The 18,515-nt window shown below is 41.5% G+C and overlaps 1 protein-coding gene and 1 non-coding gene across 9 annotated transcripts in view; both read right to left on the bottom strand.

Annotated features, from left to right (window-relative positions):
* The window catches only part of TRRAP (transformation/transcription domain associated protein), a 144,885-nt gene extending 134,207 nt beyond the window's left edge, over positions 1–10,678 (bottom strand). For 4 of the 8 annotated variants that reach the window (XM_077140607.1, XM_077140613.1, XM_077140612.1 and 1 more), the window contains exons 1-3: positions 10,068–10,290; positions 8,172–8,333; positions 7,733–7,782 (exon numbers count right to left, since the gene is read on the bottom strand). In XM_077140607.1, coding sequence (XP_076996722.1) covers positions 7,733–7,782; positions 8,172–8,271 — 150 coding nt within the window. In that variant the 5' untranslated portion in view covers positions 8,272–8,333; positions 10,068–10,290. Of the gene's footprint in view, positions 1–7,732; positions 7,783–8,171; positions 9,611–9,643; positions 9,929–10,067; positions 10,291–10,579 lie in introns of those variants that run through there. The other 4 variants (XM_077140608.1, XM_077140611.1, XM_077140610.1 and 1 more) reach the window with 4 other exon arrangements.
* LOC143667853 (small nucleolar RNA ZL1) lies at positions 7,865–8,061 on the bottom strand. Its single transcript, XR_013168163.1, has one exon. It is a non-coding gene; the product is annotated as a small nucleolar RNA ZL1 (small nucleolar RNA).
* Positions 10,679–18,515: the final 7,837 nt, after the last annotated feature.

Below are 18,515 nucleotides of genomic sequence, written 5' to 3'. Positions count from 1 at the left end.
ATCTATATGCTGTCTCTACTCAAAGGTCACGACGCCAAGGACACAAATGGACATTTACACACCAATGTTTATAGCAGCATTATTAACAATTACCAAGAGATGGAAATAGCCAAAATGTCCATCAACACACAGTTGGCTAAACAAACTGACATTTACATAAGATGGAATATTATGCAGCTGTAAGACAGAATAAAGTTATGAAGTATGTAACAACATGAATGGACCTTGAGGACATTATGCTGAGTGTGATTAGCCAAAAACAAAAGGACAAATACTGTATGGTCTCACTGATATGAACTGACATTAGTGAATAAACTTGGAATATTTCCTTGGTAACAGAGACCATCAGGAGATAGAAATAGGGTAAGATAGAAATTGGGTAATTGGAGCTGATGGGATACAGATTGTGCAACAGGACTGAATATAAAAACTCAGAAAGGGACAGCACAATATTACCAAACTGTAATACAATTATGTTAAAACACTGAATGAAGCTGCATATGAGAATGACAGAGGGAGGAGGGCTGGGGCATAAATGAAATCACAAAGAAAGATAGACGATGAATATTGAGATGGTGTAATCTAGGAATGCCTAGAGTGTATAATGATAGTGACTAAATGTATAAATTTAAAAAATGTTTTTACATGAGGAAGAACAAAAGAATGTCATTACTGCAATGTGCTGAAAATAGATGGTACTTAATATTTTAAAATTTCAAAAAATAAAAAAAATTAAATTAAAAAAAAACAATTACCACTCCAGACTAAATGTGACTTCCATAAGAATTTACAATCTAGGCCCCTGTTTTCTTATAAGTATTTTCTAAATGAGACCATAGAATAATTGCTCTTCTGTTTCTGGCTTATTTTGCCTCACCAAATGTCCCACAGGTTTATACACAATGTTGCAGGCCTCACAACTTCATTCCTTTTTGTAGTAGCACAATATATGATCATATGTATACACCATCATTCACGAATCTACTTCTCAGTCAGTGCATCCTTCAGCCATCTCCATTCATTGGGCATCAGGTATAATGTCCAAAACCAACAGCCCATCAACACTCTCAATTTTAGATAATTTCATTGTTCCTAAGAGCAAGATAACCAATAAACACATCCTCACCACATGGAAAATCTAAATCTCCCCTTAGCTCTCGTCCCTCCCCCCATCCTTTACCCCTGGTGTTGCTGTGGTACTGTTGATGTTTTCTTGTTAAACGCTATAGCCCATAGTATGCAATAGCAGTTTTCCCTCTATACACTGAACTTGTATACACTTTGTACAAGATGTGTATCTTTGTAGTAATTCATACAAGACCTTTTTTATATTTGGAGTGTTAATCAGTGGGACATGTGGGTCTACACAAGACAGGAAAGGCAAATTTTAACGACTGCAGTGGCCTGACAAAGTTAAGCATCCATCTGCAATGTGACAATGCTCTGGGCTGAATGGCTTGGGACTAAGAGAATGGCTTCTCTTGGGTCCCACGGCCAAGTGCAAATACCCACCCATTTAAGTTTTCAATAAATACAAAGCACCATTTTAAACCATTTTAGTAGAATAAAGAAAATACTGCACTTCTATTGGCCTGTTTTGCTTTTTTGAGCTGGCTTGGAAGACTGTACATAAAAGAGAAGATAAACAGTTAAGTGGTTGCTCTTCAGGCCACAGCAGCTTTTTTGCAGCAGTAACAGTATTCCCAACCAGCATGACTACTGTCAGGAGACTGATGCCCGAGGGGCTGGAGTGATGTAACCAGCTTTCTTCCTGACTGCTTCAAAATCCACATCACCAACCAACTTGGGCTTAGAGGTCACAGGATCTTTTTTTTTGTAGGCTGTATGGTGGGGGTCACATTTCATTCTTTTTCCATATGAGTATCCCGTTATTGCAGCACCATTTGTTGAATCTTTTTTTTTTTTGGAAGCGCACAGGCCAGGGATCAAACCTGGGTCTCCTGTACAGCAAGAAAGAATTTTACCACTGAACTACCCATGTGTCCCAAGTTACAGGATCTTTAACTCTGTTTATTCCCACAATGATTGTTGCTCCTTCCTTGATTATATCTGTTCTGACCAGATTTGGAATGTCTTGGCTCAAGGAAAGCTGATCTGGGAAGGCATGTGGCTGGCATCTGATGGTCCTTGTTCCCAGTTCTGTTGCTTCTAGCTCCTGATGCCAGTGGTTTCCTCTCTAAAGAAAGGTCTGTGGGCCTTCTCCTAGCTCCTCCAGGACAGCACTCTGGGTTCTGGCTTGCTTAGCATCTCATGGAAGGCACAGGACATGAGATGGCTGGGCTCTGCCTTTATCTAGGCATCTACTTTCTCTGTCAGAACTCCAAGCATCTCCAAATATCCACATGTCTGTCAGCTCTTAAGCAACTGTTCTTCAAGCATCTGCATCTGAGGTCCCTTCACAATGTTTCCCTTTTAAGGACTTTAGTAAACTAGTCAAGATCCACTTTGAATGGGCGAAGTCACATCTCTAACTCACCAAAAGGCCACACACCCACACCTGGGCATCACACCCACAACTGGGAGTGTCACATTGCTGCAGAGAAGATCTAATCAAAAGGGTTTCTACCCTACAATACTGAATTAGGATTAAAAGAAATGGCTGCCCCCACAAATTGGATCAAGATTAAAACATGGCTTTTCTAGGGCAATTTCTGCCCTTTGGACCCCAAAAAAGACATGTTCCTTCCATATACAAAACACATAATGCCATTACGGTGTCATAAAGCCTTAAACCATTTCAATAACAATACAAAGTCAAAACCAGTACAAAATCTCATCAAAGTCAGTTACAAGCATGGGCTATCCAAGGAAAAAGAATTCTACTCTAGCTATGGACCTGTGAAACTCAAAACAACTTATTCGCTGCCAATATACAAAGAAGGGACAGTCATAGGATATATGTTTCCACTGCCATAGGGAGAAAGCAAAAGGTCAACAGGGGTCACCGTTCCCAAATAATTCTGAAAACCTGTAGGACAAGCTCCATGGGATTGCAAAATCTGAGTCATTTATCCTCAGGGCTTCAAAAAGCGGCTGTCTCACCCTTTCTAAGGGTCTAAGGGCCTACGCAGTAGTCTAGCTCTCTCTCCAAATGCTGGGGTGAGTTGCAACACTGGGTGCATTGGAAACATCACCTTTCTCTCTACCCTCTCCAAGCTTCAGGGCAGCATCCGGGATCTCTGCCATCTCTGGACACACTAAGTTTACTCTACAGAAATCTACAAACTCCAGATGGGTCCCTGGATCAGATAAGTCCTGAAATGCAGAGGGGCCAGCCTCTCTAGAACATCAACTAGTTCCATCCCCCTATTCCATATTATTGACAACCCCTTCCAACATGAAAAAGTTAGAACGGGTATAGACCAAATACCCTAAAAGAATGGGAGAAATATTATCAAAGGTGATGGAGTTATACAGAGAAGGTTCAGTTTAACAAACAAGTATGATTGCTGAATCATTATACTGATATTTTTTTAGTCTTCAGTATCTTAGAGCAACTAGAAGTAAAAACCTAAAATTGTGGAATTGTAACCCATACAAACTCTGAAATCTGCCCTACAACTAATTGCTTCCCTTGAAATTGTCTTTTCGTATGCATGTTATTTTTCACAAAAAGAAAAAAAAGAAAAGAATTCTGTTTTGTAGGTTGTTTTTGTTAGAAGTATTTCACCCCCCTCAAAGTAAAATAACTGATAGTTGCAGAATGAGAAAAAAGAATGTGTAGGACAAAACAGATGGATATAGGAAGTTATAGCTGGAAGTGAATTTTATTGGTTGTGGTTAAAGCTGGCTACGATTTTATAGTTTTATGAGATTTTTAATAGTTTTCTTATCAGATATATCTTCATGCAAAACAAGATTTTGGTTTTTACTACTAAAATGACTATGTTTTCTTCGATTATTTGTTTGCTCTTAGCAAAAAGCTATAAAAGGTTTTTAACCATTATCTGAGTAATGGGCCCAGATGACAAAGATTCTATATCTTTTCAGACCAATGTACTTACTGATATGTATGCTAACCATCTCCTTTCTTACTGTTTTAGACAATGTCTCCTCACTTTTAAAAAAAAGTATGTCTTTTTAAAATCATATTAACTCCTCTATTAACTTTCAAGCTTTTATGTCACTTTGATTAAATAAAGACCCCCCAAAAAAATGAAAATAAAAAACAAATAAAAATTTGCCTTTCCGAGGATTGCATTTCCAAGGTGCTAGTCCAATAAGAGTTGATACCCATATTAGGTTCCAAACCTTTTGAGTTCAACTGGTCAAACCAAAGGGAAAACACTGTCAGAGAAAATTAAGGGAGGAGTAAACAGGAAGAAATGACAACAACTGAGTAAGAAAAAAATTACCCAGGTTTATACATGTATTCAGTGAAAGCCAGACTTATCTAAATAAAACAACTGGGTAGAAAAGAAGAAAAATTACATGTTAACAGTATTCTTAAATTTTGTGACTTAGTCGCTGAGAAAACGTTTAGGATACTATTGTTATAAGTTCTCGCTTTATGTACGTAACCATTCAGTGAGATCTTCTCATGTTAGTTTTCCAGGATTGAGAATGCTTATGTTATATAAATTATTCATATGTGTAGTCATATTTGGCTCTTGCTATATCTTTAAACTTAATCATTAAATTTTTTACTACTAAAGAGTATCTAGATGATTTATTTGGTATTTCTTGAAACCTATTTTTGAAAAACAAAACCTATTTTTGATAGAGCATTGGGCTTGATAATCACAAGGGCAGCTTGTTTAAGCATGTAACTTATTTTTCCACCTAAAGACTTGTCAGTAGCTGCTTGCTTTTCTCTTTGAACTTGTTGGTTTTCCTAAGTTTTTTAAGAACTTGAGTTAAATATTGACTTTAACCATACTTTTCTGATTAAAACCTTTTTTTTTTAATTAAAACAAAACCAGTATATTATTGGCACAAAGACAGACATACTGATCAATGAAATTGAATTGAGAGCTCAGAAAGAGACCCCAAGATCTATGGTCAAATGATCTTGACAAAGTTCCCAAATCTTGAACTGGGGCAGAATTGTCTTTTCAATACATGGGGCTGGGAGAACTGGATATCCATAAACAAAGGAAAGAAAGAGGACCCCTACCTCACACCCTATACAAAAATTAACTCATGAAATGTGACCCCTGCCATACAGCATACAGGAAAAAAAAATGTAACTCAAAGTAAATCAAAGACTTAAATAAAAGAGCCAGTACCATAAAACTTCTAGAAGAAAATATAGGGAAACATCTTCAAGACCTAGTAATAGGAGGTAGCTTCTTAGACCTTGCACCCAAAGCACAAGCAATGAATGAAATAAATAAATAAGTCAGAACTTCTCAAAATCAAATGCTTCTGTGCCACAAAAGACTGTCCAAAAGGTGAAGAGGCAAGCAACTCAACTGGAAAAAATATTTGGCAACTATTTATCTGATAAGGGTTTGATATCCAGTATAAAGAAATCTTACAACTCAACAACAAAAGAACAAACAACCCAATTATAAAATGGGCAAAAGATGAACAGACATTTTTCAGACGAGGAAATACAAATGGCTAAAAAGCACATGAAAAGATGTTCATCTTCATTAGCTATAAGGGAAAACGCAAATTAAAACCACAACGAGATATCACCTCACACCTATAAGGATAACTACAATTAAACAAATAGGAAACTACAAATGTTGGAGAGGATGTGGAGAAACTGGAATACTTAGTCACTGCTGGTGGGACTATATATAATGGTACAGCTGCTGAAAGACAACTTAGCAGTTCCTCAAAAAACTAAATATTGAGGTGCCCTATGACCTGGCAATACCACTACTCAGAATTGGGAATGAGGTCTTGCAATCTTGTATAGCTTGATGTAATACGTGGATACATTCCAGAGTATGTTGGACAGATAACTAAAAAGTACTGGCAAAGTCCCTTGAGGGCCAGGAGAAAAAATATGCAACTAATAAACTTTCCCATGTGGGAAATCCCTCATACTCTCTCAAACACTAGGGACTCCCAAATTAATAGGCCAATTCCTTAATCTTGAGGCTTGCTTTTATGAAGCATACCTGTAATGGAAAAGCTAAGCCTACCGATAATTATGCCTAAGAATTACTTCCAGAAAACCTCTTTCGTTGCTCAGATGTGGCTTCTCTCTCTGAGCCCAACTCTGCAAGGAAAACCCTTACCCTCCCCCTAACATGGGAAATGATGTGTCCAGGGGATTAAGTCTCCCTGGCAATGTGCGACATGACTGCCAGGGATGAGCTTGTCCCTGACACCATGGGATTGACAATGCCTTCCTGACCAAAAGGAAAAAAGAAATATAACAAAATAAGTTATCTATGCCTAAAAGAGTTCAAATAGAGTCAAGAGGCTACTCTGGAGGTTACTCTTATGCGTGCTTCAGCTTTATATTGCTAACTGCCCTGGTATGCCAAGCCCAAACCAACAGTATTCCTGTAAACCCTAAAGAATTCCCAGGACTCTATATGAGAGTCTATAAAAGTTTCACTCACTAAGTTTATTTTTCAGAAACCTAAAACTACCAGACAGTTCCTAAGCCAGATAAGCCCTGAAACCCAGAGTTACTAGTCTCCAAAGGCATCAACCAGTTGTATCCCATATCCCATAATGTTGACACCCCTTTTCAACAGGAAGTTAGAATGGTCATTGCCCAAATATCCCTAAAGATTGGGAGAAAGATCAAAGGAGAAGAAAGAATTATAACAGAGAAGATAGGATTAACAAATAAGTATGACTACTGAATCACTATATTGATATTTCTTTTTAATCTCCAGTGCCTTAGAGGAGCTAGAAGGAAGTACCTGAAATGGTGGGACTTTAACTCATACCATACTTTGCATTTTTTTCTAAAACTACATGTAAAAATGTACTTTGAAATTTATCACTTTTTTCGTATATATACTTTATAATAAAAAATGTTTTTAAAAAGGGAATCAGTTTCCTTTTTGGATCTTAACAGAACTGAGTGAGCGATGATCTGAACAGGGTCCCAATGCATCTGAATTCAGCTAACAAATATATATTCCTATGAACAATAAACTTGTTTTATTTTATTTAAAAAAAAAAAAAAACTAAATGGAAATTCTAGAACTGAATGTAGAATAACCAATTTAAAAAATCAAGAGGATGGCCTTAACAGCAGATTGGAGATGACAAAAAATAGAGTGGTGAACCTGAAGACAAATGAATAGAAATTATCCAGTCTAAAGCACAAAGAAAAAAAGAGATAAAAGAAAAATAAACAGAGCCTGAGAAATCTGTGGGAAAATATAAAGTTGTAGAATGCAAAGACTAGAAAACATAACTAGTTGATCAAAATCACACGAATATGTCATAGAGTCGGAACTAAGGCCCAGCTCTCATCACGTAAGATACCGTCTATTACCCGATAGCAAATTCACAATAGAAGTTTGAGTACGTTCTGAGAGTATACACCTAAGGAACTATCATATCTTACTAAAAAAATATTAAACAACCAAAACAAAACCAACACCCCTCCACATCACTAGTGTGAAGAACTTCCACAATGTGTACAAATTTTCAAATTCTGTATTTTGAAACACAATAAATTACATTACAAAGACAATGAATTTTGAGTTACAAGTGAAAAACAGCGGCAAAAGGAAAGTACATATATGTGGATATTTATAACAGAAAATAAAAAATATAAAGTATGTACCTCAAAATTTTCACTAACTTCTTGCATCATCTTTAACTTCGTTTCATCAGCTGTAAATGTCAAAACAAATCATTAGTAACTGAAATTAAGTTAAGGATGTTCCTAAAATTACTTAAGTTTTATAATTTAAGAGAAACAATCAGATCTTATCAGTTTGACCATCACAGCCCAACAGAAGGCACATAACTAGTTGCCTACAGTCAGTCACATACACTCGTACACCAGACACATGCCCAGATGAGCATACAAATACATACACACACATGCACGCACAAACACACGTGCCTCTTTGGGGCTCCAGCCAGTTAAGCTCATCACTTTGCTTCTCCACAAGACCTAAAGAAAGTGTAAATTAGGATATTATTTATTTCAGTGTGCACATCATTTGAACTGAGGACGAATAAATGCATTTCCTACGTGACGAAAAGCATCAACTCACGTGTATTTACATCAGTGAGAGCTGCCACAAACTGAAGATATTTTTTCATCAGAGTGGTTTGGTCAACCACCGTGGCCCCTTGTGTTGCAACAAACGCCATTTTTCTTTTGTGCTAGTCTGTTTCTTAAGAGAATGGTTTTAGGTCCATGAGTTCATACCAGCCTATGAAAAGAAGCATTTAGTTAGCCAACTTATCAAGGCACAGGTTCAGAATCTGTGAAAAGCTGATCTAAATGCCTATGCTCATCTAAATTATTTTTGTGTTAATCAAGGATATGACACTATTTCCTCTGTTTTTTTTAAATAAAATTTATCTAGATCCATTTTGTCTACTAAATGTATCTAAACATAATGTTTAAACACATTTGTTTTTTCTCCCCTACCCTCGTCTTTCTTACCCTAAGCCAGAGGTTAGCAAACTGTTTTTGTAAAGAACCAGATAGAAAATATCTTAGGCTTTGCAGCCATGAAGTTTCTGTTGCAACAACTCAGCTCTGCTGTTATAGCCAGAAAGCAGCTACAGACAACAGCATGTAAACAAATGTGCGACTATGTTCCAGTAAGACTTTATTTATACATGCTAAATTTGAATTTCATAATTTTCATGTATCCTGAAACATCATTATGCTTTGGATTTTTTTCTTAGCCATTTAATATCGTAAAAGCCATTCCTTAGTTCAAGGACAGTATGAAAACAAGAGTATAAAAACAGAGATCGGGCTGGAGTTGGCCTGCTGACGAGTTTGCCAACCCCTATCCTAGGCAATCTGGTTCTCAAACTTCAGTGTGCATTAAAACCAACAGGTGACAAAGGTGGATTCCCAAGCACCACCCAGAGAGGCTGTGTGCCCCAGTGAAGGGTACAGGAAGCTGTAAATTTTTGTTTGCAGCTGTCACAGATTAGGCACTCAATTGAAAAAAAAAACCGAACTCTTCGAATGAATGAATAAAAAATGCTTCAAAAAAATGAATAGAAAACAGACTGTTGACACCACTTTGAAAATCGCTGCTCCCAGGTGGACACACCTGAATGAATGAGATTTGTTTTTTATTTTAAGAGCTGTGGCCAAAATGTCTAGAGAACCTGGTGAAATTGTTCTTTCACCCATCCTCCCTGCATATATAAATGCCTGATTTTACTTTGCATTAAGAGGTGGTTTCACAGCTTAGCTTTCGTCTTTCTTCAACAGACAGAACAATAATGTGTCTGCAGGAGGACATGCTCCCCTGCAGTTCAAACCAAAGAGTCCCTTCTGGTCATTTCTCAGACAAAAGAGGACCGCCGGTAGCTGTCCTAGCATTTGTCCACTATCTCAGGACAAGAAGAGTCACTAACGAAACTAAGACCAGGATTCTGTCAGCCCTGCTGAGGGTCCTGGCAATTGCTTGCCTCTTTCAAGTCACAATCTCTCCTCCAATTACCTAAGACATCCCCCTCCCCCACCGGCATCTCCACAACGAGAGTCCCAAACCTCAGAGTCAAGGCCTCTTCCTGCCTAAGAAACCCCCTGCTCCTGCCCAGGCCTGCCCAAACTCGTCCAAGCCTCGGAGCCCGTTTTCAAGTCCTCGCCGGCCCGCAGAGTTCAGAGGCGTCAAGTCTTCCACTCCTCGGGGTGCCGCGACGCGAGGTCCCGCCTTCCGCTGGGCCCCAGGAGTCTGAGGAGAGGAGACCGCCCATGCCAACTCTCTCCCAGAGCAGCTCCAGGACTCCGGAGTCCGAGGGGCCGGGCCTCGGTTCCGCCCAGCCCCCGCGCCAGGCCCAGGTCAGAAGCCAGGGGGCGGCGTCGCGCCCGGGTAACCCGTCGCCCGCACCCTGCAGACCCCCAAAGCCCGCCCGGCCGCGCCGAGCCTGAGGCGGCGCCGCCGGGCCAGAGGGGGCGCTGTGGTAGCCGCTACCTTCGCTCTCCACACCGGATCCGGAGAGTCAGGTACCTGCGTGGAGGCCGGGTTGGGGGGGAGCGCCAGGCTGGCCCGGAGAGGGGGCGCCGTCGGGGGAGGGGGCCCTTGTCCCTCGCCCGCTTCCTCCGGTCCCAAACGGCCCTCCGGTTCCCTCCTTTTGTCACCGTCTCCCCGCCGCCACTCCACCCCGACACTCGGCGACCGCCTCCCAGGCCGTGCTACGGCGAGCGCAGAGGGCCAATTTCCGCGCCCGCTAGCCCTCCGCATCCGCTTCGCCCCATCTGGGCCCGGCAGCGAGCGGAGGTTTCAAGGCTGCCGCTATGCCCCGCCGTCCGGACCGGGCTCCGAGGGAAGGCCGGGGGAGCCCGGGGCGGTCGGAGCCTCCTTCTATCCCTTCCCGGAGCTGCCGTGCCGCGGAAACCTCCCCACTCCTGGGCCGGCCCCGTGAAGCCGCCGCGCGCACTTCCTGGGGCCGATTATCCGTCCCCGCTGAGGGCGCTCGCCCTCACCTCGACCTCGGCCGCCGGCCTCCTGCAGCCCCGGGCCCGCGACCCCCAGCTAAGCCAGCCGGGCCGCCGCCGTCGCCGCTCCGCCGCGCGCAGTCCCGCCCCCGCTTAAAGCAGCAGCACCCGCCGACTGGGAACTAGGTCCCGCCGCCCCCGCCCCTAAGTGGGTGCGGCCTGGGCGGGAGTGGGGAGGGGCATCCACGGCCAGGGTGGGCACGGGTGGGCCCGCCCTGGTCTTTAAAGCCCTGTTTGCAGAGGGTGGGGTTGCCGACTCGGCTGCCCCCCGAGGCAACTGCCGAGTTTCCCTGGGCAGCTCCCGCCCCTTAGTCTCTCCGCAGGACCCGTGCCGGGGGAAGAGAGGGAGGCTCGGGGGCTGCTGCTGGGCGGGAGGCACCTGAGGGGCTCCCTGTGCAGGCGGCGGTCGGGCCCAGGTCGGGAAGCGTGGCGGGCAAGGCTGGGGTTTTACCCCCGGGCTTCCTTTCTGTGACCCTGGGCTCCTCCTTCGACCGCCAGAGGGAGAGGAGGGTCTTTGGGAAGGCTTAGGCTGGAGACCACCCGAGACTTCGCATGTCTAGGAAAGCCCCGGAGTTCTGCCCGGAGGTGGCCGACTCTGGCCCGCCTTCTGCCCGCGGGCAGATGCCGAGGCCTCCCGCTGCGCTCCACGGAGGGCAAAACCCGGAGGAGTCAAAGCTTCCGGCCAGGCCAAAACTACGTGGAGGCCCTGGGGGCAGTGAGGCAGAACAACTTGATGCCCAGGCAAGGGCACTCAAAATACAAACTTCTTAAAGGTTCGTGAGTTTTCCTGCCTTGAGCCCCAAAGCTGGGTATCAGGACGTGGGCGTGCCGTCGTGCCTCACCTACATGTTCCATCCATGGGAGTGGGCCTGGTCATGGATGGTTACCATGTCAGAGGGACAAAGCCAGAAAGTGATCACCTTAACTCCAGTACCTCCAAGACCTCGCTCCACCTCCTGCCCCATCCTCTAACCCCTATCCTCACACCCACCAAAATCTTCAGCTTCCCGAATAGATACAGTTTGCCCATTGCAATAAATAGAGCTTGCAATACCTGCTGATTTCCTAGAAGTTGCCCTGTTCTGGAACATGCCCCTTTCTTGTTTAATGTTGCCACACAAGAGGAGCTTCAGCTGGAGTGTTGGGATTGTTTTTAGCATCAATTAATCGTCTGCCCTAGGAAAAGTAAAAGGAGTCAGCACACCCCTACCGCCGTGGAAGAAGTTCCCTGTTTGTGAGCAAAATCTTCTATGCCTCATTCCCCACCAAAAAAGTCTGAAGTCTGAAGTTGGGGATTGTTGAAAATCTGAGGACCAAAATCGGTGTGCTACTTCATTTTGCTAGGAGAGCAGACGTAAAACAAAACAAAAACTGCAATAGGCAAAATCTTTGCTTAAGTTTTGAGTTAATTGCACATGATAAAAACACAAATTAAGCCTAGCTTAGAGCAAGCAGGCACCCTGGCTTTGGTGAAGGCCCTACACTTCTTATGACCTGAGCGTCTATCCAAGTACTTGCCACACTGTTTTGATTTTTATTTGTTTATTTTTAATTGTAAAATATATATACATTAACATAAAACTCATTTTAACCATTTTAAGTGGACAGTTCTTTGACATAAGTACGATGCAAATACTGCTTTCACCATTATCTATTTCCAGACAATATTTCCATCATCCTAAACCAAAATTCATATTTGTTTCACAATAACTCCCCATTCCCCTCTTCCACCACCCTGGTAACCACTATTCTGCTCTCTGTCTCTATAACTTGCTTCTAATATTTCATAAGGAGAAAGCATATAATATTTATCCTTTTGTGTCTGACTTATTTCACTCCACACAATGTCTTCAAGATTCATACATGATGTAGCATGTCCCAGCACTTCACTTCTTTTTACGGTTGAATAATATTCCGTTGTATGGATAGACCACATTTTGTTTATTCATTCATATGTTGATGGACACTTGGGTTGCTATGAACAGTGCTTCAGGGAACTTTGGGTGTACAATGATCTGTTCAAGCCCCTGCATTCAATTCTTTGGGGTACACACCTAGAGTGGAATTATAGGGTCATGTGATACTTCTATGTTTAATTTTCTGAGAAACTGCCTATTCTAGTTTGCTAGCTGTTGGAATGCAATATACCAGAAACGGAATGGCTTTTCCAAAGGGGGAATTTAATGAGTTGCTAGGTTACAGTTCCAAAGCCAAGAAAATGTCCCAATTAAAACAGGTCTATAGATATGTCCAATCAAAGGCCAAGGGAACCAAGGGAAAGATACCTTGGTTCAAGAAGGCTGATGAAGTTCAGAGTTTCTCAAGTGAGAAGGCACATGGCGAATACAGTCAGGGCTTCTCTCTCAGCTGGAAGGGCACATGGTGAACATGGCGTCGTCATCTGCTAGTTTTCTCTCCTGGCTTCTGGTTTCATGAAGTTCCCCGGGAGGCGTTTTCCTTCTTCATCTCCAGAGGTTGCTGGCTCGTGGACTCTCTGCACCTCATGACTACATTGTTCTGCTCTCTCCGAATCTCTCATTCTCCAAAATGTTTCCTCTTTTATAGGACTCCAATAAACCAATCAAGACCCACCCAAATGGGTGGAGACATGTCCCTTAATCCAGTTTAACAACCACTCTTGACTAAATCACATCATCCAGGGAGATGATCTGATTACAGTTTCAAACATACTTTGAATAGAAATTATTCTACCTTTATGAAATGATATTTTGATTAAAACATGGCTTTCCTAGGGGGTATACTTCCTTTCAAACCAGCACACTGCCAAACTCTTTTCCACAGTGGCTGCACCACTTTACATTGCCACCAATAATGTACAGGGTTTCTCTTTCTCTGCATCCTTGCCAGCATTTGTTTTTTTAATTCCTTCATTTTTTAAAATTATAGCCATACTAGTGGCTATAATTATAGTTTTTGTGTGTTAGTTTTTTAGAAAAAGAAATAAAAAGACAACAGAAAAAGAAATAAAACGATAACAGAAAAAAAAGATTATACATACCATACCCCTTACCCCTCCCTTTCATTTATCACTAGCATTTCAAACTAAATTTATTTTAACATTTGTTCCCCCTATTATTTATTTTTATTCTATATGTTCTACTCGTCTGTTGATATGGTAGATAAAAGGAGCATCAGACACAAGGTTTTCACATTCACAGAGTCTCATTGTGAAAGCTATATCATTGTTCAATCATCATCAAGAAACATGGCTACTGGAACACAGCTCAACATTTACAGGCAGTTCCCTCCAGCCTCTCCACTACATCTTGAACAACAAGGTGATATCTACTTAATGCGTTACAGTTTTTAATTGGCATTTCTCTATTGACTAATGATATTGAGTATCTTTTCATAATCTTTTTGGCCATTTCAATGTCATATTTGGAGAAATGTCTGTTCAAATCCTTGGCCCATTTTTTAATTGGGTTATCGCTTTGTTGTTGAGTTGTAGCTGTTTTTATATATTCTGAATATTAATCCCTTATCAGGTATGTGGTTTCCAAGTATTTTCTCCCATCCCATAGATTGTCTTTTCACTTTCTTGCTAATGCCCTTTGATGCACAAAAGTTTTTTTAATTTTGATGAAGTCCCATTTTATCTATTTTTGTTGTTGCTTGTGCTTTTGGTTAAAAATCTAAAAATCTATTGCCTACTACAAGGTCCTGAAGATATTTCCCTATGTTTTCCTCTGTGTATTGTATAGTATTCTTATATTTAGGTCTTTGATCCATTTTGAATTAATTTTTATAAATGGTGAGAGATAGGGGTCCATATTCATTCTTTTGCATGAGCATTTCCAGCTGTCCCATCACTGCTCAATGAAGGGCCTGTTCTTTGCCCCATTGAATGGACTTGGCACCCTTGTCAAAAATCAACTGGCCATAAATGTGTGGATTTAACTCTGAACTCTTGATTCTATTCCATTGGTCTATAAATCTATTCTTATGCCAGTACCACACTGTTTTAATTACCATAACTTTGTAGTAAGTTTTGAAATGAGGAAATGTGTGAGTCCTCTAACTTTGTTCTTTTTCAAGATTGTCTTGGCTATTCAGGGCCTCAGAGATTGGACTTTCTGGAGGCTGGACCTGCAAAGAGGTCCCCACCCCACCCCCACTGTGATAAATGAACAAACTGGCATCTTATCCTCCCTCTAGGTTTCTTGTGAGCTTGGACAGGGTGACCCAGTGTCCCGATGTCTGACAATTCCAGCTGCCTTGATACAGTCAACAAAGGGAGCACTTTGAACTCAGTTTTGCCCACTCCAAGCTTTTTGGGGATCACTGTTATCTACCCAGTGGTCCCCACCTCCCTTAGTTACATTGCTGTACAGAACAATGAGGATTTGTTAGGACTATGGACTCCAGGGCTGCAGACTTTCCCTTAGCAGAGGGAGAATCAGATATACTACCCTTGCTGGCACCAGCAAGCAGGCTTTAGAAAGGTTTTCAGCAACTACAGTTGACACCAAGGAACCATGAACCTTCTGTGACCTGGAAAATTTAACTAACCAGAACACACTGCCACTGCCACCAGAGCCAGGTAAATAAATGAGGTTTTTACCATGGCAACTTCTGATTAAGGCTCCTCCATTAAGGCTGCCCTCTGTGTCTGTTCTGACCCATATTCGCCTTACCCAAGGACCATATGCCCCTCTGTGTACCTCAGGGGAGTGCATGGGTGTCTCTAGGGAAGTAGCCAGCAGAGCCTGGAATATTGTGGGCAGTCGTGAGGGGTTGTCTAAACGGAGTTTTACCCAGTCTTGTTCCAGATCTTGGGGGAATTATGGAAAAGATGCTTCATCTTATTCTTTTATCCTTTCCATAAGCACCTACATTGCACCAAGCTACAGCGATTCTCATTATCGGCAGCAGTAATCTTCTATAAAGTCCACATGAACACTGAATTAACAAATGGTGAACTGTCCATTGCTCTGGGGGGAAAATACAGCGTTAGGTTCCTGAGAACCTCTGCTTTCATTATCATCAACCAATCAAAACATAACCTTGTTTTCTGCGTGTTTCTATTTAAAGGCTCCTTATTTTTGTATATATTTTTCATTCACTAACATTGAATCACTATGACGGCTCACTATAACACATGCCTGAATGAAATGTATCTAACACACATAGTTCTCCATAATGCACCCCACAGCTTTCTTGTGTTTAAGAACACTAGACAGCACTTCAGCTCTACACTTGGGGGAAGGGGGCATTTTAAACAGCAAAATCACCAACAAAAGGCACAAAAATGGGAAAAATCATGGGACTAAATATCCCACGAAGAGGACACTTGTTTACAGTATGAGGGATGAAATAAGAATGCAAAACATGACCTGTTTCAACCTCAACTGGGAATATGTATGTTGGGTAGGCAAAATTTTTGCTACTCTGCCTGTGTCTGCAAATGACTGAACATGCCTAGAATATTGATTTGGGATTACAAATAAATTTTGATGAGTAGGCAAGTTTGCAAATATTAAACCCATAGCAAGCACGCAGGTACAGCTATTGCCCCTAAAGAGGCCATGATGAAAATCAGGCCTAGCAAAGGCTGCTCGAGTAGGTCAAAGTCACCTTAATAAAAGATATATATGCCCTTGCATGGATTAGACTGAGAATTTGTGAAAAAAAATGCATCTTGGTGGTGGAACATCCATAACCTTGGATTTGACAGTGATTTCTCAGATATGACACCAAAAGCACAAGCTACAACAATAAAAAATAGATAAAATGGATCTCATCAAAATTAGAAATTTTGCCAAAATTGTTTTTGCCAGAGGACACTATCAAGAAAGTGAAAAAGACAGCTCACTGAATGGGAGAAAATAAGTGCTAACTATATGTTCTAGTTTGCAAGCTGCTGGAATGAGATATGAAAGAAACAGAATAGCTTTTAAAAGGGGGAATTTATTAAGTGGCAAGTTTATAGTTCTAAGGCTGTGAAAGCATCCAATATTAAAGCAAGGCTATAGAAATGTCTAATCTAAGGCATCCAGGGAATGATACCTTGGTTCAAGAAGGCCGACAACATTCAGCATTTCTCTCTCAGCTGGAAAGGTACATGGCGACCATGGTGACATCTGCTAGCTTTCTCTCCAGGCTTCTTGTTTTATGAAGCTACCCTGTGGGGAGGGGGGAGGGGGGTTCCTTCTTCATCTCTAAAAGTCTCATGTGGGCTCTCATGGTTCTCGTGGTTCTGTTGCTGTCTTCAAAATGTTTCCTCTTTTAAAAGATACCAATAAACTAATCAAGACCTACCTGGAATGGGTGGAGTAACGTCTCCCTCTAATCAAACGTTAATACCCCCAATTGAGCATGTCACATCTCCATGGAGATAATCTGATCAAGTTTCCAACCTACAGTGCTACATAGGGATTAAAAGAAACAACTGCCTCCATGAGATGGATCAGGATTAAGACTTGGCTTTTCTAGGGCACATAATCCTTTCAAACCAGCACACCATATCTCTAATAAAGGTTTAATATCTAATACATAAAGAACTCCTACAATGCAACAACAAAAAGACAAATGACCCAAGTAAAAAATGGGCAAAAGACTTACCAGACATCTGTCTAAAGAAGACATGCAAAGGGCTAATAAGCCCATGAAAAGATGCTCAACATCATTGGTCATCAAGGAAGTGCAAATCAAAACCACAATGAGGTACCATTTCACACTCACCAGAGTGGCTACTATTAAAGAAAGCATCAGAAAATAAGTGTTGGAAAGGATGTGGAGAAATAGGAATCCTGGAGCATTGCTGGTGGGAATGGAAAATGGAGCTGTGCCATGGGAAGCAGTGTGGGTATTTCTCAAAAAAAGTGTAGAATTAGCATATACCCTCACAATCCCATTTCTAGGTATACACCCTCAAAGAATTTAAAGCCGGAACTTGAATAGCTACTTTCATACCTCTGCTCATGGTGATATTCACAATTGCCAAAAGGTTGGAAACAACCCAAGTGCCCAATGATAAATGAACAAAATGTGGTATGTACATACAATGGAATGTATTTGGCCATAAAAAGGAATGAAGGTCTGAGACATGCTACAACATGGGTAAACCTTGAAGGCAACACAATGAGTGAAATAAGTCAGATACAAATATTGCATGATCCCATATATGAAATAATCAAAATCTGCACATTCGTAAGATCGGAAACTAGAACGCAGGTTACCAAGGGGTTAGGATGGAGGGGGAGAGTTACTGTTTAATGGGGGCAGAGTTTCTATTTGAAACTCTTCTTTAAAAAAGTTGGGGAAATGGATATTGGTGATGGTAGCAAAATATTGTGAATGTCATTAATATTAATGTACCGCATACTTGAATATAGTTATAATGGGAAATTTTAGGTTGTATATGTATTACTACAATAAATTTTTTTTTAATCACAGGATGGTATAATGCATTTGTACTAGACAATTTAGAAATGCACTTTCCGATTTCATAGCCATCGGCCACAGGTGACTGCTGGGCATTTGACGTGGCTGGTTCAAATGGAGATGTGCCATGAGCCTAAAATTCACAGCAGGGGTTGACGACATGGTATGAAAAAAGAAGGTAATCTATCTTAGTAAATAATTCTTCAAATTGATTAGATGTTGAGATGATATCTTGAATGTAATGAGAGTGTACTGGGCTGAACAGTGTCTCCCAGAATTCATGCCCACCTGGAACCTGTAAATATGACTTTATTTGGTTGGTAATAGGGTCTTTTGAAGATGCGGTCATATGGGTGTAGGGGAGGGGGGAAAGGGAGCCTAATCCAATAGGACTGGTATTCTTATAAGAAGAGACATGGAAGAGATACTCAGAGACAGACACAAGGAGAGAAAGCCCATGTGACAATTGAGGCAAGATGGGAATGATGTGTTTAACGGGAAGCTAGGAGAGACACAC

The sequence above is a fragment of the Tamandua tetradactyla genome, chromosome 23, assembly GCF_023851605.1.
Source record: "Tamandua tetradactyla isolate mTamTet1 chromosome 23, mTamTet1.pri, whole genome shotgun sequence".
In the NCBI taxonomy this organism is placed as follows: domain Eukaryota; kingdom Metazoa; phylum Chordata; class Mammalia; order Pilosa; family Myrmecophagidae; genus Tamandua; species Tamandua tetradactyla.
This window is presented reverse-complemented; position numbering and strand designations above follow the sequence as displayed.